Source organism: Dipodomys ordii, unplaced genomic scaffold (assembly GCF_000151885.1).
Source record: "Dipodomys ordii isolate 6190 unplaced genomic scaffold, Dord_2.0 Scaffold7, whole genome shotgun sequence".
NCBI classification, from domain to species: domain Eukaryota; kingdom Metazoa; phylum Chordata; class Mammalia; order Rodentia; family Heteromyidae; genus Dipodomys; species Dipodomys ordii.
The window spans coordinates 7,588,328-7,616,184 of record NW_012267223.1 but is presented as its reverse complement, the minus strand read 5'-3'; the positions used below and the strand labels follow the sequence as shown (position 1 = coordinate 7,616,184).

Sequence of the window (27,857 nt, the reverse complement as noted above, 5' to 3'; positions counted from 1 at the left end):
TCCATCGGGGCCCCGCGCCCCCAGAGATCTCCACCTGCCCGGGGACCCACCCCCCTTCCACCCCACCCCACCCCGAGAGGGAGGGCACAGGGCAGAGACGGCGCAAGACCCAGGCGATCCACTGGACAAGGAAAAGAACCACCGCCAACACCGCCCGCGTTAGCACCCGGGCCCCAAGTTCAGGAACGACACCCCTCGAGGAGGGGCTGCGCCCCACGGCGAACCCTCCTCCGCCTCCGGCTCCGGCCACCCCGGCCAGCCGGCCCAAGGACGCCAGGAGCCTCTTCTGCCTGCGCCCCCCCCACCCTGCCCTCTCCGGGGTCGCCCACTCCCCTCCACCCCCCTCCCCAGTCCCGGAGAGAGACGTTGGCCCGCGCGCCCCAGCGCCCCGCGCCCCGGCTGGGCCATGCCCGGGCTGCGCCGGGACCGCCTGCTGACCCTGCTGCTGCTGGGCGCGCTCTTCTCCGCCGATTTCTACTTCCACCTCTGGCCGCAAGTGCAGCGCCAGCTGCGCTCCCCGGGGCGCCCTCCGCGCTGCCCGTGCTCCGTCCGCGCCCCCGCCGCCGCCGCCTCGGACCCGGGCTCCACCGCCGCGGCGCACAACTTTTCCCAAGCCAGGTGGCGGGCCGAGGCGGCGCGGCGGCCGCGGGCCGAGCGGGCCGAGGGGGCGGCCGGCCGCTCCAAGCTGCAGGCCCTGTTCGCCCACCCGCTCTACGGGGTCCCCGAGGAGCCGCCGCCCCTACTGGGACCCGAAGACGTGCTGCTGGCCGGCCCCGAGGCGCTGCGCTATTACCGAAGGAAGGTGATCCGGTGGAACAGGTGAGGACCCCGGCCCCACCCCCCCCACGAGCGAGGACACCTACACACACACACACACACCACCACCACCACCACCACGCTTCCCCAGATCCTGGCCCAGAGTGGCTGCACCCAGGCTGAGGTCCAGCGCGCCCCGGCTCTGGGCTTGGCGCCCTGGGTCTCCCCAACCCAGCCCCTGAGCCCAGCTGTGGGCTCCCTGCAGTCGAGCTCCCTGCAAGAGAAACTTTCTGGGACTTCCCAGTCAAAGCAGTGCTGTCAGCCCACTCTCCTGGTGTGCCCCAGGTGGGGTGCCCCCCACCCCGCGCACCCACCCCCTGGGTCTCTGGTGCTGAGCCTTTCTTTGGTGTGTGTGGTCACCAGGAGGTTTCCAGACAGAGCCACCCGAGTCCAGGGCTGGTTCAAATGCAACAACAGCCCCGCTGGCTCTGCTGTATAGGCAGCCCTGGGTGACCTCCCAGAAAGTATGCTACAGTCAGGGACTACAGAGGTCAGCGTGGAGCAGGAATCAGAGGTCAGTTCATAACACAGCCCCACCCCAATTAAACAGTGGCAAGGACTCTGAAGAGAAGGCGGGGTTTTTTATCTGTTATGATCACAATGATTTGGGCTGACTTCAGTCTGAGGGTTGAGAGAGAGAGAAAAAAAAAAGAAAGAAAAAATTGCCTGGGAATGTTTAAAAGCGAAAGCAAATTTTACAGGGGGGGAATATCAAATGTATTTAGGATAAATGGAAGAGGATGTTTTTTCAAAGAGACTAGGGGATGTAGGGAGGAGGGGTTGGAGAAGGCATTGTGGTTATTACCGAGGCCCCCGGCTAATTGCAGGAAGCCTTCTCCTGAGCTAAGGACTCTGTTTTGAAGTAGAGAGAACTTCTCCAAATATCACTGGAATTGAGAGTTCACTTTTCATACCACACCCATCTCTTTTCTTAATATAAGCGATTTCAAAATGAGATGTCATCAGAGGGTTTCATAGTCCCTGTGGAAGTTGAGTAGACTGTACATCTCCGCTGAAACTCAGAGCAAGCCCAGTGCAACTGTTTGCTCATCATTTCATATTGCTAAAACTATAGGGACCAAAAAATAATAATAATAAACTTTAGAAAAAAATTTTAAGGGGAGGAGGGAGAGGTTGATCATTATTGGCTGAAATCACCTTGGTGAATTTCAATGGTAACCCTATTGCTTTGTGGTTTCATATCAGAACCAAAGTGGCTCTCATTTCCATAGCTAATTACAAGCCATAAAAAGGCAGTTTGAGATGGCTTCTCAGAGGGTCACAGCATTACTTTACTTCATCATGTGGGAATCTGGATCAGGGAACCAGGGCATTTTTGCCCTTTCCAAACTTATCTGCAGATTTAAGAACAGGATTTGGGCAAAGTTATTTGCTTTTGGATTTGGGGGCAAATATAAATCTACATTTATTTAGTCACATATCTGTGGCCTTGAATTTCCCGCCCCCGCCCCCCTTCCTTTGGGTCCTGGAGCAAAGTCCAGGAAACTATTTTGGCAGAAAAGCAAAGAAAACCTTTCTCACCATGCTGTGCAATCAATGTTTTTTTTAATGGTATTTTGGCAGTACTGGGGTTTGAATTCAGAGTTTTACACTTGGCTTTATTATTATTAATTGTTATTATTACCTTTAAGTAATACTACCAAGAGGTTGCAATTGAACACATCAGCTCATGAGTATAATGTATCATGATCAGTGTCAGCCCTTCCATTGTTCTCCCTCATTTTTTTTTTGTTGTTGTTGGTTGTGGGGCTTGAACTCTGGGCCTGGGTGCTGTCCCTCAGCTCTTCAGCTCAAGGCTACTACTCTACCACTTTACCCACAGCACCACTTCCGGTTTTCTGGTGGTTAATTGGAGATAAGATTCTCACAGACTTTCCTGCCTGGCCTGGCTTTGAACCATGATCCTCCAATCTCAGCCTCCTGAGTAGCTAGGATTATAGGCATGAGCTACCAGTGCCCAACTTTCCTCTGCTTCTTGATTTCACTTCCCCCAACACATGTTCCAGCTCTCTGACATTCATTCTTCTCTACTGCTTGAGCCACACCTACATCCCCTTGCAATCAATTTTAAGCTAGTTTTTTAAACTGGGGGGGAGGGGATGGTTTTAGCTGACAAGAAATGATGTTGATAATTTAACAGAGGATAGAAGGGTGCTGGTGACCTTGTTATATTCAAAGGTCACAGGATAGTTTTGTGTGGATATTGAACATGACAGATTTTCCCCCCCAAACAAAATCGGTGGATGACAACCATGGGTCACCTGCCTGTAAAAATCGTTGACCTTGGGCTGGGAAGGTGGCTCAGTGGTAGAGTGCTTCCTTGCATGTATGAGATCCTGGGTTCAATTCCTCAGCATTACATAAGCAGAAAAGGCCGGAAGTGGTGCTCACTCAAGTGGTAGAGGGCTAGCTTTGAACTGAAGAGTCGGGGGACAGCGTCCAGACCTAGAGTTCAGGCTCCACCACCGACAAAAAAAAAAAAAAATTGTTGACCTTGAAGCTCAGAGGGAGATGGCACCCTCCCTCTGCCCACACTGTGTTGTAAAATCTTTGGGGGATGTTAATACGCAGAGGTGTTGGGACTTACCTCCATTTATTAAAAACAAAACCTAAACCAGGAGCCTATAATCCTAAATACTCAGCAGGCTGAGATCTGAGAATCATGGTTCAAAGCCAGCTTGAGCGGGAAAGTCCATGAAATTCTCATCTCCAATTATGCACCAAAAATCCAGAAGCAGAGCTATGGCTCAAGTGGTAGAACAGAAAAGGAAGGCTGGAGGTGTGGCTCAAGTGGTAAAGTGCACAACTAGCAAATGCTGGGTTCTGAGTTCAAACTCCACCCTGGCTAGAAAAGGAGGAGGAGGAGGAAGAAGAAGAAGAGGAGGAAGAAGCATATAGCAAACAAAGAAACAGTGAATCGCCTGGACAATTGTTTGGTTTTTTTCTTCCTGAACAGACAAGTCCATCTTGTCCTCACCACCCTGATGTGGTGATTTATAAACACATAGCATGTTCCCACGCCAGTAATTACCTAACATTAACTACCATCCAAATAAAGTAGATCCTCTGAACTGCCTGCTCTCCAGGAGAGGTGCAAATAAAAATCAGCCCCATCAGCGTTCTTCAGCACTTGCCCAGAAGAGACCATTATTAATCTGAGTGGTTTCCTTACTTTTTTTTAAGCCCTCATGCTAAGAAGATATGGTATTAAGTCAGAAAGAACAACTCCAGCTCTTTTACCAACAGGAGCTAGGAAATGGCTTGTCCATGAGGCTCTGGAACCTTCTGTTCTGATTTCACCCAGTGGGAGATGGCGCTGGCCTGGTGTTTGGAATGTTTGGGTTCTCAATCAATATTTGTTAATTGCATGTCAATATTTAGTTAGCTGAAAGGCAGAAGACTGGCTGTGGGGAGCGTGAACCATCCACGTAATCTCTGACCCTGAAACTTTTAGCTAACCTCCTTAGAACTGGCTGGTCTTCTTGCCCTCCCCTTGACCGCCTGGAAATGTAACTCATGTGTGGCACAGTTCAAGTTTAAAATGTAATCAGGGAAAGTGCTCCTGTCAGGCCAGCAGCCGCTGATCACAGCGAGCAAGCCCACGTCAGGCTCCATCAGGTTTGATGACATCTCGGGCACCTGTCTAGAATATAGAACAAGTAGAGGAGGGACAGGGAGCAGGGAGCTGTCACCCTCTCTATTCCAGGATATAAAGTAACAACCTAGAGCCAGGTGATGGTGGCTCATGCCTGTGATCTGACTTACGTGGGAGGAAGAGAATGGAAGGATCCCAGTTCAAGGCCAGCCTGGGTAGAAAAGTTCACGAGACTCCTTCTGAACCTAGAGCCAGGCACGTTTGCACACATTTGCTATCCTGCAGACAGGAGATTGGGAGGATCATAATTCTAAGCTAGCCTAGGCAGAAAAGTCCATGAGCCTCCATCTCAACAAAGGGAAGTTGGAGACACTGTGCCATGCTTGTCTTCCTGGCCAAAATAAGAAGACTAAAATAGGTGGATTACTGTCCAGATTATTGTGTCAGGGCAGAACGTGAGACTCTATAACCAGCAAAAAGCAGGTCTGGAGGTGTGGCTCAGCAGCAAAGCATTTGCCTAGCAAGCCTCAGTACCATTAAAAAAAAAAAAAAAAGGGAAGGTGGGAACAGGATTTGCTGAGCTGCTCTTAGTTCTGGTCCTTAGTCAGCAAGGATGGTGGCTGAGCTTACCAGGAGCAGAGGTAACAGTACAGGTTGTTATCCTAGCATTGTTAGCAACTCAACTCGCCGCTTCTCCCTAACCCCCACAGCTGTCTGAGCCAGAAAACATCTGTCCTTGGACAAATCAAAACTGGCGAGCCTGGCTGGGACTTTTGCCCACATATCTTGGTCAGTTTTTCTGTGACTCTCTGGTCCTCATACTCAAGGTCAATTAAGGTCATGTAGCAACTCCAGCTCTGAGGACGGAAAAGATGAAATCTGCACTCTCTGCTTTTCTCTCTTGACATCTGTCTCTGAGATATCAGGAAGTTGTATCAGCCTGCAATTTCACATTCAGTATTTCTCAGAGATTGCGCGCGTGTGTGTGTGCGTGTGCGTGTGTGTGTGTGTGTGTGTGTGTGTGTGTGTGTGTGTGTGTGTCCTATCACACAGAATCTCCTGCCTTCTCTTCTCCTTTCTTGCTGTCACAGAAAAGAACTGCCTGGCCCTGAGTCTCTCTTTGAAAAAAATAAAAATCACAGCACAGAGACTGGGAAGCCTTTCAAAAATGACAGTTGTTCAAGAGAAGGAAATTGGCTGACATTGATCTAGGGGTAGCTTTGAGAAGATCCAAGAAATCAAGGCAGTTAGCGCGAGGGAGAGGGAATAAAAAAGCAAAGAAGAAATGAGAAAGTCTTTAGCTGGAAATAAGAAGCATCTTGCTGAGGGTTTTTTTTTTTTAAGATAAGCTCTCCTCATCCCATTCTATGGCAGCCTCAGATGAAGAATACAATCTCCTTGGACAGAAGTTGGGGCTCTTACCCTTTGGGAGGGGGGAAGGGGGCATGAACCTTCCTCCCAGAGTCAACAGGTCCTTCCCTGGCACTTATTCTCCTGCCAGTGCTGCCAGGCTAAAAGAGGAAATGCCCTTCTATGATTCAAAAACGTTCCTATGCCGTGGCCTTTGTGTGGTTAGTAGGGGGAGGGAGTGGAAATCCATCCCCTTCCCTCCTGATGAGAGCCTGGCATGGCTGGTTTGGGCAAAGCGATTGTTTTAGTGGATTCTGAAGTCCTTGGGCTTGGAACCGAGGAAAGCTCTGCACTGTTTCTCAGAATCAAATAGCTCTGAAGCAGATGGCTCCTGAGTGGACTAGTCCCAAAAGCCATTTCCAGCCACCGCCGCTGCCGCCACCCACCGCCGCCTTCTCCTCCTCCTCCTCCTCCTCCTCCTCCTCCTCCTCCTCCTCCAAGGCCAGGTCCTCACTACGCTTGCCACAGCCAAGATCAAAGTCATAAAGGAGTAACCCTGTTCATCCAAGAAGGGTGCCACGTCCTGTTTCCAAAACCATCCAGGAAGCAAGGGGAGCTGACCCCATTGTTTCAGCCTCTGAAAACCTCCTTTCACCCCAACCCAAGTTATTGATCCGAGGAACCCAATTGGCTAACTTTCCCTGCCTGAAACCCTGCTTGCTGTGTGCCAGGTACACCATGTACATGTGTGGTTAGTTCTCACGGCCCCTCAGGTACAGGAACATGAGAGAGGCAGAATCCCAAGATGGCCTCTCCAGATTTCTATAATGTGTTCTCTCTCTCTCTCTCTCTCTCTCTCTCTCTCTCTGTCTCCTTGTAATTTACTTCAGTGCCACTATGAGTCTTGTTATGAAGGGATTTTATAGGCATAATTTAAATCACAGTGGAGTTACCCCTGGGACAGGGAAATTGCCTGATGGGTCTGACCTAATCACATATACCTTTAAAGCAAAAAGAAATCCCTTTGAGTTGATAGAAGAAGATGAAATCAGAAATTCAATGTAAGATAAAGATTTCATGCGGGGCCTGGCAGTCCACATCCATAATCCCAGTATTTGTGAGGCTGAAGCAGGAAGATTGCAAAGCTGCAGATCAGATTGGGCTACATACCCAGCTTGAGCTACCTTGTCTCAAAACCCAAAGTGCCAGGGATGTAGGCCAATGGTAGAACTTTTTCCTAGCATGCACAAGGCCCTGGATGAACTCTAACAACACAAAAAGAAAAAATATATAGCAAGAGAAAAAAATACAAGGATTTGATGAGCCATTATTGTCTTCAAGAACGAGGGAATCATGTGACAAGGGATATGAGTGACCTGCTGCTAACAGTCAGCAAGGAAATGGGGAAAAAGGTCCTGCAAGCACAAGGAAATGAACTCTGCTGCCAACAAGAATGAGCTGGAAAGCAGATTGTTTTTCCCCAAAGCCTCCAGAAAACACTTCAGCTCAGCCAGGACTTTAACTGCAGCCTTCTGAGATGCTGTGCCCAGAGCACAGTAACTCAGAGCTGGGCTTCTGATCTGCAAAGCTGGGGGCTTAGAAATGAGTGTTGGGTTTTGAGGCATGAAGTCTGTGGTCATTTGTTACACAGCAATAGAAAGTGAATACAGTACACTGCTTACTCTGCTGCACAGAAGAAACAGGATGAGGTCGCCAAGGCAGCCAGCTAGTGAACCACAGTTGGCTTTGCACCCAGAGGGTCTGGCTCCACACTCCCGTGTTCTTAACCACCAGCTCCACCACCCTGTGTCCTTTGATGTGTGGATGTGTCCCAGCCTGTCTTCTGGAAAGTCTTCTCTGACATCTGCCACCCACTCTGTTCCCTTCTTGCTTTCTACATCCCCTCTATCTGTGCCATGTTGGTGGGGTTTGTTTGGTTTGGTTTTAATGATTGGGCCCAGCTCTAGTTTCATGGAGCTTTGAGTGAGCATAAATAGCCCTTAGTTCTTGGCATGAAAAGCCCCCAACTTATACATGGTCACCCTCATACATCTGTTTTATGGTTTGCCATGAGGTAGATTCAGAGAAAATATCTGTGGAACCATAATTGGCAACAGGTGATATCAGGATTTCGGGACTCTTAGCGGCCCATTATCTCCTAGGAAAAAGGCCTTGAGCAAGTGCAATGCCAACTATGAAACAGCCCCACCTGTAACTTGATTACTCCTCCGTATAAGCATATAGAGCAATGAGGACGGGGTGCTGGCAGGAATGAGCCCTGACTCACGCCTGTCATCCCAAGCTCTGACAAAGCAGAGTTCTCAATGATGAGGGTTCAAGAGCAGCCTGAGCGAAACTTTGAGACCCGCCCCCTCCTCCCAATCTGGACCAATATTCTGGAAATTGTTTTAAATAGGAGAATCATGATCCTAGCAGGTTGGAGCAACAACAACAAAAAAAAACCCACAAGACCCTGTGTTAAGAATAGCAAAAGCAATAAGGTCTGGGGATATGGCTCAAGTGGCAGAGCACCTGCTTAGCATGTATGAAGCCCAGAGCTCAAACCCTACTACCATCAAATGGGGGTAGGGAGGAAACAACATCTAAAGCAAAATTGTCCCTGGGAAGGCAATCTGAAATTTGGCCTTGGGTTATCTGGGATGTCTACCAGTTGCAGCAGCCTAGATAAAATCAGGTTCAGACATGAGGACAAGAAGCCGAGAACATGTCCTTTGCCAAGACGAGAGAATTTCTTCTGTTCCCTATCTTTCAACAGAGGAGCAACCAAGGAGTCTTACGCCAAAGAAAAAATGGAGCCGGGCACTGGTGGTTCACACCTGTAATCCTAGCTACTCAGGAGGCTGAGAGCTGAGGATCGTGGTTCAAAGGCAGCCCAGGCAGGAGACTCTTATCTCCAATAAACCACTAGAAAAACCAGAAGTGAAACAGTGGCTCAAGCGGTTGAGCGCTCACCTTGAGCTGAAGAGCACAAGGACAGCGCCCAAGCCCAGAGTTCAAGCCCCACGACTGACCAAATAAAAAGAAAGAAAAAATAGGAAACACAAAAGTCCTTGGCTGAGCCAGAGCAATGCCCGCCCTGCCTCTTGGCAGGTGCCGACCTGTACTTTGCTCTTGATTATTCATTAAGCTGGAGGCTGATGGGAACCGCAGATTCTGCTGAAGTAGGCATGTGTAGAGCTGAAAGCCCAGTGGGGATACCACTGGGAACAGCTGCGGTTTGAGCAGAGCAGAAGTTACCAGGCATAAATTACTACCTGTTATTATAGGCGGGCCCTCATCTACGTACCTAATGAAAACCACAGTATGGTGGGCGGGGGGGGGGGGGGGGGGGGGGAAGGCGCAGCTCTTCCTGTGCCCTGTCACTTGGCAGAATGGTCTGTGGTGAAGACCCAACTAAGTCTGCGTGCTTCCGAGATGCCAGCATCCAGAATTTTCCATCCCTGGAGTCTGACTTAGGAGGCCAAGCCCTAGGAGCAGCCAGGAGAATTTGGCTTGAGCGCGAAGCAAAGTGAAGTCCCAGAAAAGGGCCTCTTTTATTGGATTCACTGTTAATAAATTAGATAATAAATTTGGGAAGCCACAGGAAGCAGCGTAGTAAAGGACTACAGTTGCTAAGGAGCCAAGTGCCTGCAATAAAATTCAGTAAAATGGGGAAAGCCAGGGAGAAACTCGTTATGTGCACAGAGACTTGTCACTGAAAAGTGGATAGTTAAAAAAAAAAAAAAAAAGCAGCAGTGGCCTGGGATATTGTTTTTTTGACAGTGGTAGGTATCGAACCCAGGGCTCCAACTCATACTACACAAGCATTCTGTCCACTGATCTACCTTCCCAGCCCAAGAGATGGGATTTTAAAACTTGGCAGAAGTTGATGGACTGAAAATGACAAGACATCCAACCAGAAGAGCAGAGCTGGTAACCCCAGAAAGCCAAACACAGCTCTCAGAGAGCAAATCTGCCTTCAGCGTTGTCAAAACCTGGGTGATAATTTGTGCACCTATGCTGGTACTGGGGCTTGAGTTCTGGGCCCGGGTGCTGTCTCTTAGCTTTTTCTGCTCAAGACTGGCACTCTATCACTTGAGCCACAGCTCCACTTCTGGCATTTTGATGGGTTAGCTGAAGTTAAGAGTCTCACAGCCTTTCCTGCCCCACCTGACTTTGAACCGTAATCCTCAGAACTCAACCTACTGGGAGTAGCCAGGATTACAGATGTGAGCTTGCTGGCACCACGCTAAGTAAATAGTTTTGATGATACGATCCAAAATAAAATCTATAAAGAGGGATAGATCATTGTTCCTGATTAAGTCATGTGACCTATAGGGTCTTGGCTTCATCCAAGAAAGAGAATTGTGATCCTGTTGATTCATTTCCCTTTAGTCACCCACTGACCTGTTCTCACGACTCAGATCACCATCTTTTTTTTATATCCAAAATTGAGTATTATGCATAGCCAACACCACTTCCTTCTACATCCTGAGCACCCCGGACAGACTCCTTTGTTAGAGCCTGTCTCCTATTCTCTTTGCAGGAATTTTAACTGGATCCCACTGAGTTTGGGTGAAATCCGCATTTCCCTTAAGTTATGTAAAATTTGCATTCTGTGCATGTGTTCACTTTCTTAGGAAATAGTTCATTATACTTGCAAAGTATTCCCTGTATTCATCAAGATTCTCTGGTTTTGCAAGACAGAACCACCAACTCAAACAAGCTTAAGCAGGACAGGAAATGTAGAGATTCAGGTAACCAAACTCGCTGAGGGCAGAGGGCTGACCTGCCACAACAGAAATGCCCCTTACCATTCTTTGCATTCCCCTCTTTCTCTCTTTCTCTCTCCCATCCCCCACCGGCCCCTCTCCAATTCAATCGCCTATCTCACCTCGTCCCCTGACTCCCATCCCAGAAGCCCAAGGACCAGAGACGCCTCTGGACCTTCTTCTTCCAGCCTTTTCAACCTCCCTGTCTCCAGATGAGGGCTGTGGCTTTAGCAGAAGTTCTCAGGCATGAATGACAACCTGTTGTCACAGGCCTCACAGCAAAGTCTCTCCACTGATTCCACCCACCCACCCACACACCCTTCTTTGTACCCATCCTGGGGCTTGAATTCAGGGCCCTGACCTTTTGTGCCCAAGGCTAGCACTCTACCACTTTGAGCATCATTTCTGGCTTATTGGTGGTTAATTGGAGGTAAGAGTCTCAGGGACTTTCCTGCTCAGACTGGCTTTGAGCCAGCTCAAATCCTAGCTACTCAGGAAGTATCTAGGATTACAGGCGTGAATCACTGACGCCCAGCTTGATTCTCTTTTTAATCCATTTGCTATACATCCTAAGTTTCTAGAGCCCCATTTTGGAGCTCAAACGCTGAAAACTGGCTCTATGCATTTCTCTGATAACCTTGATCAACCTCCAAAGCTTACCAGATGTGTGGTTCAGTGGGTCAAGTAAACAACTGCACCATCCTTCTATATTAACAGAATTGTTTGTTCTTAGCAAGTTTATAAGGGCTTATATTTTATAAGTATATCCCAAAGACCCTGACCTGCCCATTTCTCTATGTGACATTTGTGATTCATGTTGAATAACCTTTATTCAAAATGCTTGTGATTAGAAATGTTTTGAGATTTCAGATTTTTTTTTAAGATTTAAGAAATTTGCATGTACATAATGAGATTTCCCATAGAAATCTTATTTTAGACTGGGGAACCAAGCCTAAACACAAAATATATTTCCATTTCAGATGTATCCTGTACCTACAGTATTATTTTTTTTATGTGCCTGCATTTTAACTATGTTCTTCCACATGATGTCCCATGTGGAAGTGGTGTCAGATCAATACTTAAAATGTTTTGGATTCTGGAGCATTTTGGATTTCAGATTTTTTTTTTTTTAATTAGAGAGGCTCACCCTGTAATAATTGTTAGTATTAATGCTATGTAGAGAAATTTCTGCTTCTTGGGATTTTGTTTTGTGTTTGTTTTGTTTTTTGTTTTGGGGTTTTTTTGGGGGGGTGTTTTGGGGTTTTTTTGGTGGGTCATGGGCCTTGAACTCTGGGCCCGGGTGCTGTCCCTACACTCTGCAGCTCAAGGTGAGCGCTCTACCACTTGAGCCACAGCACCACTTCTGGTTTTCTAGGGTTTCGTTGGAGATAAGAGTCTCACGGATATTCCTACCCAGGCTGGCTTTGAACTGTGATCCCCAGATCTCAGCCTCCTGAGTAGCTAGGATTACAGGCGTGAGCCACCGGTGCCTGGCCTGAAGTTCTTTTTAAATAGCCTCTCATTGGTTCACCACTGAAAGGTTTGGTCTGTGTACCTAGGAAGGTATGTCAGTTGTCCTTAAATGTCCTCTGGACAATTCATATTTGAGAACAAAGCAAGCGTCCCTCAGTGCCCCAGGCCAGCTGGGATTCAGCAGACACTGTGGAGTACCCCTGGTGGAAACTTCCAGTAAAAATCATAGCTGCTATCCCTCCAGCAGGCCCCTGCAGGGCTGAGAACCTCTCAGAGAACCAGCCTTCCCCCCACCCCTTGACCGCCCCCCCCCCCGCAGCAATGGATGTAAAATGACCTCAGCATAATTCCATGGCACCAGAGTAACACAGGAAAAAATTGGGCTCCGGGTTCACTGTAATTATCATCACTCGATTATTAAGCCGTAATGGTGAGAAACAGAGAATGGCTCTCCCAATACAATTTACTATGAGAAAATGCAAAGGTAGCCAGGCATCAGTGGATTCCACCTTTATAATCTTAGCTACTCAGGAGGTTGTGATCTGGAGGACTGAGATTCAAAGCCAGCCAGGGCAGAAAAGTCTATGAGACTCCCGCAAAAAAACTGGCTGGAGACATAAGTCAAGTAGTACAATGGCAGCCAAGCAAACAAGCTGAGCAAGTAAGAAGCCCTGAGTTCAAATCCCAGTACCAGAAATTATGCATATATATAATATGCATACACACATACTATGTAATGAATTTTCTACCATGCATATTTCAGCCTTCCTAGCCCAAAGTCCTGGACAGAGAACCCTTCCTGAACTGCACAGCCACTGCGGAATGCCTGAGATGACACATGGCTAAGAGATCTTTCCAGTCTTTAAGCCAAGTAATCTCTTGAGAATTTCCTGAGAAAGTTCTGGAAAGGGGATTCAGTCACTACAACAGATGATCTTAGGAGTGCGAGAGTGGGAAACCCTTTTGTGTCAGAGGCCAATTTGGAGATTAATAACATCGTTTTCAAAGGCCATACAGAATTACCAGTGCAGACAAACGGGCTTTAGGCGGCTGCCAAAAAACAAATGTGTCTGGGCCATCATGTATCATGTGATTTTGCGGGCCTTAGAGGGCTGGAGGGACAGACATTCCCCATCTCTAAAAGCCATTAGTAGTGGTTTGGCATTTATCATTTCAGGGTTCTGGAGGCCAATGGCCCTCGGGCTAGCAAGCCGGCCCACGTCACAGGCTCTGGGGAGAATCTGGTGTTGGCTCACCCAGCTCCTAGTGGCTGATGACATGGTGGATGGCTTTCCTTCCTCTGTGATAAACCATTCCCAGCTCTATTCCCATGGGTGCATTATCCTCCTCTTCGGTCCCCTGTGTGTCTGGGTCTCTTCTTCTCTCTACATCTCTGTCCTATAAAGACATTTGTCACTGGATTTAGCACCACCTGGATAATCCGAGATGATCTCAGGTTTAGATGCATAACTCAGTTGCATCTTCAAAGACTTTCTTTCCAACTGAGGACCTTTGAACAGGGTCTAGAGATAAGGTCAAGGGACTTACCATAGAGAAGATATCTACTCAGACCACAATATTCACATTCTACCAGGAGTATAAGGGATAGGATGTTTGCTGTTTCAATATTTTTTAATCCTTTGGATAAAAGAGAATCAAAAAAGATAATCTTTTAGACAGCTCATAAAATAATTATTGAGATGTTACGATATCAAATAAATGTAAAATGATAGATAAAAGTGGGTCACAGCCAGGCCTGGTGGCTCAATGCCTGTCATCCTGGCTATTCAGGAGGCTGAGATCTGAGGATCATAGTTCAAAGCCAACCCAGGCAGGAAAGTCCGTGAGATTCTTGGAATTAACTACCAGAATGTCAAAAGTGGAACCATGGCTCAAAGGGTAGAGCACTAGCCTTGAGCAACGGATGCATCCAGATCCTGAGTTCAAGCACAAGAAAAAAAGGGTGAGAAAATAAGGATGCACAAGACCAAGGAGGTCAAGTCTCAGGAACTTCTTGAGAAAAAAAAAAAAATAAGCCATCTGTCAGAGTCAGCTCTGCCCAGGGCGAACTGCCAGCTGTATCTACAGGGCAAAACACAGCCAGAAGGGCAGGAAGCTTGCAATCATTTTGGGTAGTGACTCAGCAAAAGAATGTCTTCCCCCAAACCCCTAGAACCACCACAGTGTGGTTTAAAGACTGCCCTCCACCACATCCTCCAGGGAGTTTCCCAGCCTTGGTTCTGATTGCATTGCTCAGCAGAAGCCCATGACCCTGTGCACCAGAGCTATTCCTAAAACCATGTCCAAGCAAGCTCCACACAACCTGGCTGGGCTGGCTTGTCTAAGAGAGAAATGCAAAGTGGGAGGATTCTGTAGCCCTGGGCAGCAGAAGCATCCTTTGGGCCACCCCTCATGACCCTTCCATTTTTAACAGGTGCTTCTGATTCATGCCTGAGTGACAGGATCAAAGTCCTAGCAGTAGCTAGACTACAGCTGTGTCAAGGTTGTCACTCAGGGCAGAGAAGGGGACTTGGTAATTAGCTGAACCTGGAGATAAGAACAGATGGAACTTTATGTAGGTCGTGAAGTTCAACAGGATAGTCAAGTGGATCCAAGTGCTGACCTCTGCATGGAGGAGGGGAGGAGGAGGGAGTCAAAGGGCAACCTAGATTCTGCTCACTTTTTAATGTTTTTGGATGTACTGTGAGGAGCCCATGGAGCATGAGTCATTCACTATTCCAGGGAATGTGGCTGTAAAATTTAAGGCCAGAAAACTATTCAAATACATTAGAGCCCAGTAAAAATCATTGCTAGGTTCCTATGGTCTCTGCCTACAAGCCCAGCTACTCAGGAGGCTGAGATCTGAGGATCAAGGTACAAAGCCAGCCTAGCCAGAAAAGTCTGACACTCATCTCCAGATAATCCTCCAAAAGCCAGAAGCAGAGGTGTGGTTCAAATGGTAGAATAGCAGCTTTGAGCAGAAAAGGCTAAGCGACAGCCACCCAGGCCCTGAGTTCAAGTCCCAGTATCAGCACTCACAAACACACACATCCACACTTTAAACTCATTACAAAAGGAACACCCCAGGTCACCAAAGGAGGTGACATTCCTTTCAGTTATCAGCTGCAAACTCATTAAAAGGTGAGAGAAGCCAGCCAGAAATGATAAGCTCAGATTTATAGCAAGTGATCTGTATCCCTTGGGTTTGGCAATGACAGGACCCAGGGTCTGTGAACGCCACTGGTAGTTGGTGATATTAAGGCTGTTTTTATCTGCATGCATAAAACCAAGTGCATCTTCCTCCCCCCACCCCAGGCAGGGGGCTCTGCCTCACTCCTCTGGAAGCATTATTCACTCATGAAGGCATAAATTACCAAGCAGAGGAGGCCAAGAGTTTGGGACCCACTAGAAATGATCAATTGGCTCGTCTTTCTCTCTCAGGTCTTCCTTTCAAAGAGGGAGAGAAGGTTCTCAAGTACTTTCTTCCTCTAAGCTCTGCTTTGATTGTGTGTCTGTGTCTGTGTCTCTGTGTTTGTGTGTTAGTACTAAGGTTTGAACTTGAGTCCCCATGATCTTGCTTGGCATTTTTGCTCAAGGCTAGTGCTCTGCCAGTTGAGCCACAGCTCTACTTCAGTTTTTCCTGGTTGGTTGGAAATGAAGAGTCTCACAGACTTTTCTGCTCAAGCTAGCTTTGAACCACAATCCTCAGAATTTAGCCTCCTGAGTAGCTGGGATTGCAGGTGTGACCCACTAGGACTCAGCTCCGGCTCTGATTTTATTACAGCTCCTCACGTGCTTTTAGTGCCCTATTGTTTACTGATTTGTTGGGCAATAAGCTCACAGGACCATAAACTCTTTAACCATTATATTGGATTGAATGGTGATTCCCCCTACCAAAAAAACGAAAAATGTTTTTCATGTCTTAATCCCCAGACTCTGTGAATATTATCTTACTTAAGAAAGAAGACTTTGGGGGCTGGGAAGGTGGCTCAGTGGTAGAGCGCTTGCCTTGCATGCATGAAGCCCTAGGTTCAATTCCTCAGCACCACATAAGCAAGAAGAAAAAAGCTGGAAGTGGCGCTGTGGCTCAAGTGGTAGAGCACTAGCCTTGAGCTGAAGAGCTGAGGGACAGCGCCCAGACCCAGAGTTCAGGCCCCACGACCAGACAAAAAAAAAGAAAGAAAGAAAGAAGACTTTGCCAGGCTCTGATAGCTCACACCTGTAAGCCTAGCTACTCGGGAGACTGAGATCTAAAGATTAGAGTTCAAAGCCAGCCTGGGCAGGAAGGTCTGTGAGATTCTTATCTCCAGTAAACTACTCAGAAAAAGCAGGAAGTGGAGCTGTGGCTCAAGTGGTAGAGTGCTAGCCTTGAGCACAGAGGCTCAGGGACAGTGCCTAGGCCCTGAGTTCAAGTCCCAGGACCAACAAAGAAGAGGAGGAGGAGGAGGAGGAAGAGGAAGAAGAAGACAAGGAAGAGAAGAATAACTATTTGACATTGTAATTAAGCCAAGAAGCATTTAATTGGCTTGGTTAATATACACTGAAAGGAGCTCATCCTGAATTATTCACATGGTCCCCAAATACTACGGCAAGAGATCTTTTTAAGGGAAAGACAGAAGAAGAACAGATGAAGAGAGAAGAAGTAGCTAAACAGGCAGAGAATGGAGTAAAGTAGCCCCAGTCCAAGGAGCACTGGCAGCCACCAGAAGCTGGAAGAGGCCAAGAAAGGATTCATCACACTAGCAAGTGTCACAAGTCATCTGCCTGTGCCTGATTCCCAAGCCTTGCAAATGTGGGGTAGCAATAATAATGGAGACCTTAGAAGGAGTTTCGATGGGGGTTAAATGACTTAAAGCTTCAGAAGACTTAACACAGTGCCTGGAACAAAGTAAGTGCTCATTGGACGGTTAGGAAGCTATTTCCTTTATTCCACCTCGCTGGTCCTTCTGGCTTTCTTTGTTCGGAAAGCTGTGTGGTTTCCTGGCCCTGGGATCAGCCAGGCTGTGCTAATTCCCATGCAGAACCCTGTCATTCATCTCAGTGCAGCTCAGTGGGCCCGCCTCACCCTCCAGATAAGTCTCAGTCATTGGCTGAGCTAGGACCACAGCTCTGTGAGGCCCGGATGGAGATGTCCAGCATTAAAGCCAGGGGTCTACTGCCACACAGCCTGAAACCATGTCTGAGAAGAGGAAGTCGCTGTATTTGCCAGAAGGGAGCAAGTGTGTATGGGGGGTGTGGGGGTGGGGGTGAGGAACCAACCCACTCGGCAAAAACTCACTGAAATCTTGCTTTCTGAACAGTAAACAGAGAAGCCGCCATCACCGTCACAGTCCTTGACTTTTAAAACAAAAATCCATCAGAATCGAGTTCCTGACAAACATCACTTTCTCTAAAGCCACTGTGAAAGAGCAGACAAGGCTTCACTTTGGGCTCTTTCCACTTTGTGGCCCTTGATTTCCCAAATTGGTAAGGCCTGAAGGGACCAGAATAATACAAAACACGAACAAGAAAAACAACTTAAGAAATACACTTGGAATGAGTTCTACACAAATGCCAGTTATTGATAGCATTAAATAAGATACAGTCTTCCTGCAACCCATACCAACAGGCCATGAGGAAAGCTTTAGTCCGTGCTCAGTAAAGTCCACCTAGGTCTGTGTGCTTTGCAGCTAGCAGGGGCAAGGCCGCCGATTCTAGCCCAGTGGGATGTCAGTTGAAATGACCTACAGCGTGTCTGCCAAAGCATTGAGGAACTGATCCTGAATATTCCAGAGCCCTCTTTTCTTTCCCAGAAGATAGTGAAGATGTCTTATCCATCAAGCGGGCTTCGTCACTCTGGAGACTCCCTACTATCTGTCTACCATTAGACATGTAGTATAATTGAGACTTAAGCTGCTGTGGTTTAAGACACTATGATTTTAGGATTCGTTTGTTACTATAGCAGAACTAGCCTATCCTAACTAACACAGGCACTAAATGAGTGCAGATCAACTTTTTAATCAAACAACTCAAGCATCAGAAAAATGTAATACTGGTTTAGTTTGTTGTTGTTGTTGTTTTAATCAAATCAAATGGGACGCTGCATTCCCTTTCTTAGTAGATTGGCTAGATATTCTATCTCAGTCGCCATGGGGTTCCTCTGCCCAGATTCCCTTAGGGTGAATGTCCTTAAGGTCTGGACAACTTGGTATTTGAGGAGCAAGGAGAATCCTCCCTTTTTCATCCCTTGGTCTCGGGCAGGTGGTGGAAGTGTTGCTTCTTTTCTCAAGCTCAAGCACATGACTGCTAGTTAAGGCTGGGATTTTGAGGGCCCAATGTGCACTTCCTTTGCCCTACCCCAGACATTCTCCATCGTCTTGGGCCATGTCTGGGAGACAGGCCAGACACAAGCCTCAACTTTCTTCTCCTAGTATTGGGAGGATCTTCATGTTGTCCCCCAGTTTTATACTTCTTCAGTACTTCCTAGTCTTTGTCAAACTCCGCCCCCCACGCCCTTCCCCTCCAGCATCTGCTCCAATGAGTCTAGATGTTCAAAGAAAAGAAATCCAGAAAAGGAATAGAGAAAACCTGCTTACCTGCCTAAACTCCACCTGGCTCTAAATCTTCAATACCATCTGAGACAAGAAAACATAGCTACCTTCTTAGAACAGGGGTGGAGGAAATTCCAGGGGGGGAGGGGGGGAATGTATTAATATCGTAATAAATTATCCTACTGTGTGGTTGGCTACTCATGCTGAGGAGGCAAGTAGGCCAAAAGGCACAATTATTTTTATTTGTAAGTCAGGTGGAAAAATAAGCCATACAAATTAGCATTCCCTCATAAGCCAAGGACTTGGAAGAATTTACTCTGGGTGAGCCACAAGGAAATTTGTCTACAAACCATGAAAATATTTGCCCCTAGCATAATCTTCACTGCAATCCCTTCATTCAAATGCTCCTACATCCAAACCCTTCTGTCTATCAAATGCATTTTTCAATGTTGTGGGAAGTAAGGCAAAGTTCAAATACTTTCAAAAAACAAATATATACAAGTAAGTCTGTATTTACTGGAGACCATAGGATGTAGATTTGTGTGTATGTCTGTATGTCCAGGCTTGAACTCAAAGCCTGGATGCTGTCCCTTAGCTGTTTCCTCTTAAGACTAGCCCTCGGGCTGGGAAGGTGCTCTGTGGTAGAGCGCTTGCCTTGCATGCCTGAGGCCCTGGGTTCGATTCCTCAGCCCCACATAAGCAAAAAGAAAAAAGCCAGAGGTGGCGCTGTGGCTCAAGTGGTAGAGTGCTAGCCTTGAGCTGAAGAGCTGAGGGACAACGCCCAGGCCCAGAGTTCAGGCCCCATGACCGGACCCGCCCCCCCCCCAAAAAAAAGACTAGGCCTCTACCACTTGAGCCATGCCTCCACTTCTGGCTTTTTTTTTGAGGGTAGTTAGTTGGAGATAAAAATCTCCTGGCTTTTTCCTGCCCATGCTGACTTTGAACCTTGATCCTCAGATCTTAGCCTACTGAATAGCTAGGATTACAGGTGTGAGTCACTAGCGCCCAGCTGGGGTGTGGATTTTTAAGCATCCTACATTTATTAATTTATCTATTTATCTGTTTTATTCATTTTGACTCCACTCAAAGTAATGCATATTTCTAGTTTCTATATTCAGGAAAATTATAGAGGAGAGAAAGACTCATATCTACCCAACGTCAGTGTCACTTGCTAATAATATGTGTGTAACACATTTATTTTATGATTGCCCAGTGACAGCATGAAAAGAACCCAAACTAGGACCCCAAAATGGATCAATAGCTCACCTTTTGCAAGTAATACCTGTGCCAGTATTTTATCAATATGCTTGTTAGGTTGGTTTGCACTTGACAACTAAGATACCTGCTGACTCAGATTTGTTTTATTTTACAACAATTACGTTATATTTTTAATTTTTGCTGTGTAGAAGAGACGGTAAGACTGTAAGAGGCCCAGAGGAAGTTTTTTATGCTGTCTATGGAAAATATTAAATTGCGCAGGCTCCAAAAATCCATCATAGCAATTTCCAGGCTGTCATCAGAGGATTGCATACTTTATTTCCTCATGCTTCCTTGGCTCTGGCCCAAGATCTCTAACTTTATTATTATTACTGACGTTTGGAGCTGGATACTTTCCACTGTGTGCATTTGTCCTTCGCATAGTAGGATGTTTACAGAATCTCAGCGCACTCCTTCCGCCAAGCCTGAGGACCACCAGTGCCTCTAAATATTGCCAAATGTCCCGTATGAGCCAAAAAAAAATCACCCTTTATTGAGAACCATCGGTCTACAGCAGGAAGGCAATGGTCCTATAAAAAGAAATAGTCTGAGCGGGATCTAGAAACAGACGGTGGCTGTGAGGCCTCCGCCTTTGAAGCCTCTCCTCTCATGGCATGCTCTGGAACCTACATCATACATGTAACACGGGACCCAGGGGAGCCCTGCCCTGCGCTATGTAAGGAAATGCCCTCTGCACGAGGCTTGAATGAAGAGCGTCTCAGAACCTCCCTGGCTCCCTGTGTACTGCTACTCTCCCAGAGGGTCATGGCTCCCAGCACTCTCCATGATCATTTGAGCAGAGCTAACGATGTCTCTGAACCATTTTGCTTCATGGCTCGATGCTCAGGCCTAGAATCTGGGAAACATGGCCTAGTTAGAACGGGCCTGCTAGTTCCCTAATGTGCCTCGGGGGACCCCCATAGACCAAGATGAATTCTTTTGTTCTCCAGGGGGTCCAATCCACCCACAGCCTCAGCAATTAGTCTCCAAAAGTTGCTGCAGAGGGAGAGACACGGGGCCGCTCATGTGAAGTCATTGTCCCAAACTTCCGGAGTGTCCCTCCTGCCTGCCCTAGTCATCTTGCTTAATCTGGGAGCCTCTGGATTTAGGTCTGTGAGTCCCTCTAATTAGGGTCTGAGTGAAATGGTAAAGTTGATAAGAACCTGAAAAAGGGAGGAATTAAATTTCAAGAAAGAAAGAAAGGAAGAAGAAAGGAAGGAAGAAAGAAGGAAAGAAAGAAAGGAAGAAAGAAGGAAAGAAAGGAAGAAAGAAAGAGAAAGGAAGGAAGAAAGAAGGAAAGAAAGGAAGGAAGGAAGACAGAAAGAAAGAAAGAAAGAAAGAAAGAAAGAAAGAAAGAAAGAAAGAAAGAAAGAAAGAAAGAAAGAAAGGAGGGAAGAAAGGAGGGAAGAAAGAAAAGAGGTTGTGGATATAAAGCTACAGGATTGAAAGGCAAAGGAGCCAAAGATGTCTGCCCTTTGCAAACCAGGGTTGAAAGAGAACACAGAAGTCTCGACTTCTCCTTCGGATCCTGTCTCTGTGTCGGCTCTCAGAGTACATGCCTGGTCTGGTACTGAAATTATTTCAAGTGGTGTGACACCACCCCCCACCCCAAAATGCACAGGGGTCTGTAAAAACATTAAAGACATCTGTGCCCTACAACCAGGCAGGGGAAAGGGTACCAGTCCAATCCCTGCCATCTCCTGGAGGAAATTCAGTGTGAGGGGGGTTTTCAGCCCTGAACCTCAGTGAGTGACTGACCAGGAATCTGGAAACCTTCCAGACCCTCCCTCTGAGTCACAGCGGTCGATCCCAGCATCTGGCTAAGTTAACGCCACACCCAGTGGCTCTGCCCTCAGAACCCTAGAAAGGCAACAGGGCACGGGTCGGCATCCTCAGCTCCTTGTATCCTAGGAAACGAAGGAGAAATCCAGGCTCTCCAGTAGCCCACCTGAGTGTCACCTGCACATCTCCATGCCAACAGAGGCGCCCTCCTGTGTCCCAAGCCCAGACCTGCCTGGGCTTTTCCTCTCTTGCTTTGAACTTGGCTAACGCTTACCAATAGACCACGGACAAGCTAGGGTGGGACTCTGAGGTCGACTGGATGATTGGCCACCTCAAAGACTTGCCAAGGCATGCAAATGGCAGAGTTTACTGCAGCCATCTAACCTAGCTATTCTTACCTTCCTATCGGACAGTCCAAGGTATTTTGCTCTGGCTTGCAAAATGGGTTGTTGCTAGTTACTCAGTAGAATTGCGTTTGGGAATGCTTGTTATCCTCCTGATTTCTAGTCCTCATATACAGTAAAACTTATGATTAAGCCAGGCACTGGTGGCTCACACCTGTAATCCTAGCCACTCAGGAGGCTGAGATCTGAGGATTCAAAGCCAGCCTGGGCAGGAAAGTCCGTGAGACTCCTATCTCCAATAAACCACTAGAAAACTGGAAGTGGCGCTGTGGCTCAAAGTGGTAGAGCACTCACCTTGAGCTGAAGAGTGCAGAGTCAGTCCCCAAGCCCAGAGTTCAAGCCCCACGACTGACCAAAAAAAAATTATGATTAAGCCAGGTGCTGGTGGCTCATACCTGTGAGTCTAGCTACTTAGGAGGCTGAGTTCTGAGGATCGCAGTTCAAAGCTAGCCAAGACAAGAAAGTCTGTGAAACTCTAATTTCCAATTAACCCCCAGAAAGCCGGAAGTGAAGGTGTGGCTCAGGTGGTAGAGCAGAGCATAAAAAGTTCAGGGATGGCACCTAGGCCCTGAGTTCAAGCTCCAGACATCATGGTATTCTCTCTCTCTCTCTCTCTCTCTCTCTCTCTCTCACACACACACACACACACACACACACATACACACACACACACACACATACACACACACACACAGGTTAAAGTAACCCCAATTATTGGATGCCTATTTTTTTGGCATACTGTACTTAACTCTAAGGGAAACAAGGAGCTTGATTCAAAGAGACTCATTTGCCATAATATGGAAATTGAGATTTGGAGGGCTTAAATTACTTCTTAAGAATATAACCAAGAGTGATAGTGCATGCCTATTATTCAACTTGTCAGGAGGCTGAGGCAGAAGGATTATAAGCTTGAGACCAGGTATTTGGGGCTACATAGTAAGATCCTGTTGGAGCCCAAGCTGGCCTCCCAACTCATGATCTTGCTAAACTAAAGATAAATTTGCCAACCATAGACAAGAATGTGCGTCTGTACAGTGGTTGGAGGTCCACAGCCCACGAGATTCTGTTGTACAGAAACAAAATCTAATCCATTTTCCATCCTCCATATCATCCCACAGCTAAAAGACAGAGCTGGTCTTTCCCTCTCCCTTCTATGTTTGCATTCCTAATTAGTTCTTCTCTGACTGGCTAAGCACCACCCCATTCCAACAGGGGGTCAAACTATGTCACTGTGATCAGTGCCAATCACAGGTTCCATGTTTTGCTTTTATACCATTGATTCTTTATTTGGGAGAGTGGAAGAAGAGGTTTTGCTCTTGAGGTGAGAGGACTGGAGATGATTCTGGAAGGATGTATGAAGGTGAAGACAGCTGTTGGAAACTGAAGTCTTGGAAACTTCCCCAGAAAAAGATTGAGGGATTGAAAAAGCACAACTCTACGGCATGATGATAGGGCATATGTCACGTGTGTTTTCTCATAAAAAGAGATAAAGGAAGTGGTTTTGCGTGGTTCAAGGATGTGGTTGTGATGCATGCCTGTAATCCCAGCACTCGGGAGGCTGAAGTAGGAAGACCATGAGTTGGAAGCCCAGCCTGGGCTACATAGCAAAACCATCTCCAACCATGACTGCTTTGAAGCTCCCTGTCCACGCCTACTTCCGCGTCTCCCTCTGCTGATTGCTAATCCAGAAACAAGGAGCACTCAAGCAAAATGTCTGTAAGAAATAAATTACTCTTGGTTGCTCTACCTTAACCAATTAAAAATAAATTAAAAAAAAAAAACAAACAGAACCTGGCAACATAGCTCTGGCTTGGAATCCTAGCCACTTGTGAGATAGAGAATGGAAGGGGTTATAGTTTGAAACCAGTCAAGGAAAACCAACCTTAGTCAGAACTTAATCAATAAAGTCTGGGTGCATGCTTAAGATCCCACTTAAGACCCGACACTGATGGCTCACACCTGTAATCCTAGCTACTCAGGAGGTTGAGATCTGAGGATCGCAGTTCCAAGTCAGCCCGGGCAGGAAAGTCTGTGAGACTCTTGCAAGGCATACACTCTACCGCTGAGCCACCTTCCCAGCCCCAAGTCTGTGAGACTCTTATCTCCAATAAACCACCAGAAAACCAGAGGTGGCGCTGTAGCTCAAGTGGTAGAGTGCTCGCCTTGAGCTGAAGAGCTGAGGGACGGCGTCCAGGCCCAGAGTTCAAGCCCCATGACCAAAACTAAAATAAATATTAAAGCAGAAAGGACCAGAGTCATGGTTCAAGTGATAGAGAGTTTACCTAGTGTACACAAGGCCTTAAGTCCAAACCCCTGTACAGCAAAAAATAAATAAAAGGAGGTAAAGAGAATGCAACGAAAGCACTCTGACCCCAGGAAGGTTGTAATCCTGGCTCTGAGAAATGCAGAATGGCCACCCAGAGTCGTATTTCCACCTAATAGTAAAAGTGAATGCTTGAAGAAGCAAGAGGGCCAGCTCATCCAGCATGGCTGTGTCTCCTCCTCCTCCACTCTGTGCCCACTCTGGGTCCGGGAAACTGATTGGCTAAGGACCTCCACTCCTCTCAGCAAAGTCCTGCGAGAGTTCAGCAGTCACAGGGCTTTAGCTTCCAAGCAGCCCTGGGAAACTACATACAGCCTGGCCAGACTTTTTGCTTTTGATTTTGTTTTTGCTTATTAAACAAAAATAAATGTTTTTTTTAAGTAAAGGGAAAGTTGACTGGAAGCTTACAGACCTAGTCAACAATTTGCCTTTTCCCCTGATTTTCATTAAATACTAAGTCTAATGTATTTAATATGGGTCACTTTAAATAATCATACACAGCGTACAAATCACCCCTCTGCAGAGGTGGAGGGGGGGGTAGCTGGGTTCAGGTCTCTGCTGTTGACCTTTAGTAGCTAGGTCAGCTCTGTTCCCTGTCTGCATCCCAAGCTGAAGGCTGGTCCTTGCCAGGAAGAAGGCCCAGAAAGTGAAGCCTAAAACAATAGATCATTTCTTTGCCTTGTCTGGTCCCTGGTTTTGATCCTTTCCCTCAGGTCCCATAGGGAATGGGAGAATTTTCATATTCACTCTTTAACAGGGCAAAGAGGACACCGGGCTATGAAGTTGCTATTTATCCACACACAGGGTATAACTATACCCTGCCTTGTTTTGTTTTGGTAGTAGTGTTTGTTTTCAGTAGGGTTTAAACTCAGGGCTTAAACTATGTTGGTGCTTTACCAATTGAACCACACCTCTAGCTCAGCCTTTTATTGGCTACTTTCAGAGATGGAGTCTGCCAAACAGTTCTTCCCAGACTGGCCTCGAATCTTAATCCTCCAATTCTCAGCCTCCTGCAGAGCTTACAGGTGTAAGATTACAAGTGTAAGCCACCAGCACGCAGATAACAGGAAAATGTCATTTGAGTCAACCTTTTTAAGGACGTTACAAACTCTGATTACAAATATAAATTTCTAGTTGCTTTTGAAAACTTAGAATGAAGTCCTTGACACTGAGATTTACAAAAGGCTATTTTGTACACAACTCTAGCTCTAGTCAATGCGGACCTGCCCACAAATACTTGCTGAATGAATGAATGAATGAACAAATAATGTCAGAACATTCCTACTGCGAGCTGATACTTGGTAGCATTTGTTCTCCTTTAGAGAGGGAATCAATGTACAGGTAGGAAAAAAATTAGGCAGGTGTCTTGTGGGCATCTGTTTGAATTGGTCGAAACTCAGCCAGACATTGGTGGCTCAGGCCCATAATCCAAGCTGCTCAGCAGGCTGAGATTTGAGGATCGTGGTTCAAAGCCAGCCTGGGCAGGAAAGTCCATGAGACTCATCTCCAATTAACCATCTTAGAGTTCTAGCCTTGAGTAAAAAAGGCCAAAGGACAATGCCAAGGAAGAATGCCCAGGCCCTGAGTTCAAGCCTGAGTACCATCACATCTGAGAGTAATGGCCTTACCCTTTTCTAAAATAACAAAAACGAATAGCTGTTCAGAGCACTGTTTGTGTGTTATATAGTTCTCTTAAGATGAGCATATCATCATAGAATGAACACTTGGGTGCTTCTAGAACTCACACACTGAAGCAGGAACATATTGGTATTTAGAGGCAGATTCCTCTGCATTGCTTAATTATCTTATAAACATGTTACTTGCCTCCCAAATTGGACTCTTAACAACTATAAATGGTGGCACCACTGGCTTTTCCCTCTATGATGTCCTGAGCACAGCACAAAGCCTGTTATTAGCAGATGTTCCATATGGTGAATGAATGAATGAAGTATCAAGACAAGTCTGTTTCCCGGTCTGTGCATTCTTGTTCCTTTCATTTCAAACAAACCCTCTCCCTCGGTTCTTTCAGACGACACCGGATGTACAGAGAGCAGCTGAACCTCACCTCCCTGGACCCACTAGAGCTCCGACCCGAGGCCAGCTGGGTCCAGTTCCACCTGGGGATCACCCGCCATGGGCTGTACTCCCGGCCCAGTCCCGTGGTCAGCAAGCTCCTGCATGACATGAGGCACTTCCCCACCATCAGCGCCGGTGAGGTTCAGAGCTCAGGCAGGGCGCAGGGACTTTCTACCAGAGATAACTTGGGTCATCTCAGCCCAGGAGTGGGGTGGGGGGAAGAGTAAACATGGCTACCAGCACCGGATAGACAGGGTCATAAGAAAAGTCGTTTTTCTTTTGAAAGAAATCTTGTAAACTTAATCCCACCTCAAAGGTCTACACGCTTAAGAAAAGTGATTGCTAGTGTTTTCTGAGTGCTACCTTTGAACCACGCCATATGTTCCATTACACAATGGCCTCACAGTGCGGACATTATGAGCATTATGGTGTGTGTGTGTGTGTGTGTGTGTGTGTGTGTGTGCTGGGACATGAATTTAGGGCCTTGGCACTGTCCCTTAGTGGACCCTTCAGTGATTGGCTCTCCCAGGAGCATGATGGGAAGTTCTCACGGCCCTTTCCCTTTGCAGATTACACTCAGGACGAGAAAGCCTTGCTGGGGGCTTGTGACTGCACACAGAGTAAGTGACTGGACTCTGCCTCCATCCAGTCCCCCACCCTGGGACAGAGGCTCCAACACTACACACACACACACACACACACACACACACACACACACACACACACACGAGGCATTTGAGAGGAATTCTGGCATAGGATCTTACTGACCAATATGTGGTCTGGGGAGAGCATCATCAGCACCATCACCAGGAAGCTTGTGAGAAATGCAGCGTCTCAGCCTCCACTCTGATTTTTCTGAGTCAGAGTTTGAATGCTAACAAGATCCCTCAGGAGAATGGAGTAGGAATTGAAGTTGAAGAAGCAACTGTGCAGGACGTTTGTTGCCTGATGCCTCACCTGGAGACCTTTTTACTTTTATTTTTGTGCCAGTCCTAGGGCTTGAATTCAGAGCTTGGGTATTATCCGTGAGCTTTTTGGTTCAAAATCTGCCACTTTACCACTTGAGCCACGCCTCCACTTCCAATTTTTTGGTAGCTACCATGGAAATAAAATTCTCACAGACTTTCCTGCCCAGGCTGGCTTTGAACCATGATCCTCATATCCCAGCCACCTGAGTCATTAGGATTACAGATGTCAGCCTCCGGCCCCTAGCCTAACCTGGAGAGCTTTGGAAAGTGCTGCTGCCTGCCCCCCATCTCCAGGGCTTTGGGTTCACTTACAGAGAGAGGAGATCAGCTCAGTATTTCAGATTCTAATGCAGCCGCAGTGAAGACACACTGGGGTAAACAATGGATAGAATCATAAAATTGGGGAGAGTAGTGGTAGGGTCTCCCCTGTGGGGGTCCTGGGAGCCACTTCCTTGGCGGTCTAGACACTGAAGCCCCAGGCTTGAGCCCC

General features: G+C 47.1%; 1 protein-coding gene across 1 annotated transcript in view; it reads left to right on the top strand.

Moving 5' to 3' along the window:
• The first annotated feature begins 406 nt into the window (after nucleotides 1-406).
• Fam20a (family with sequence similarity 20, member A) overlaps nucleotides 407-27,857 on the top strand; it is a 38,581-nt gene continuing 11,130 nt past the window's right edge. The window contains exons 1-3 of the mRNA XM_013036080.1: nucleotides 407-819; nucleotides 26,353-26,534; nucleotides 26,969-27,019. Coding sequence (XP_012891534.1) covers nucleotides 407-819; nucleotides 26,353-26,534; nucleotides 26,969-27,019 — 646 coding nt within the window. The remainder of the gene's footprint in view (nucleotides 820-26,352; nucleotides 26,535-26,968; nucleotides 27,020-27,857) is intronic.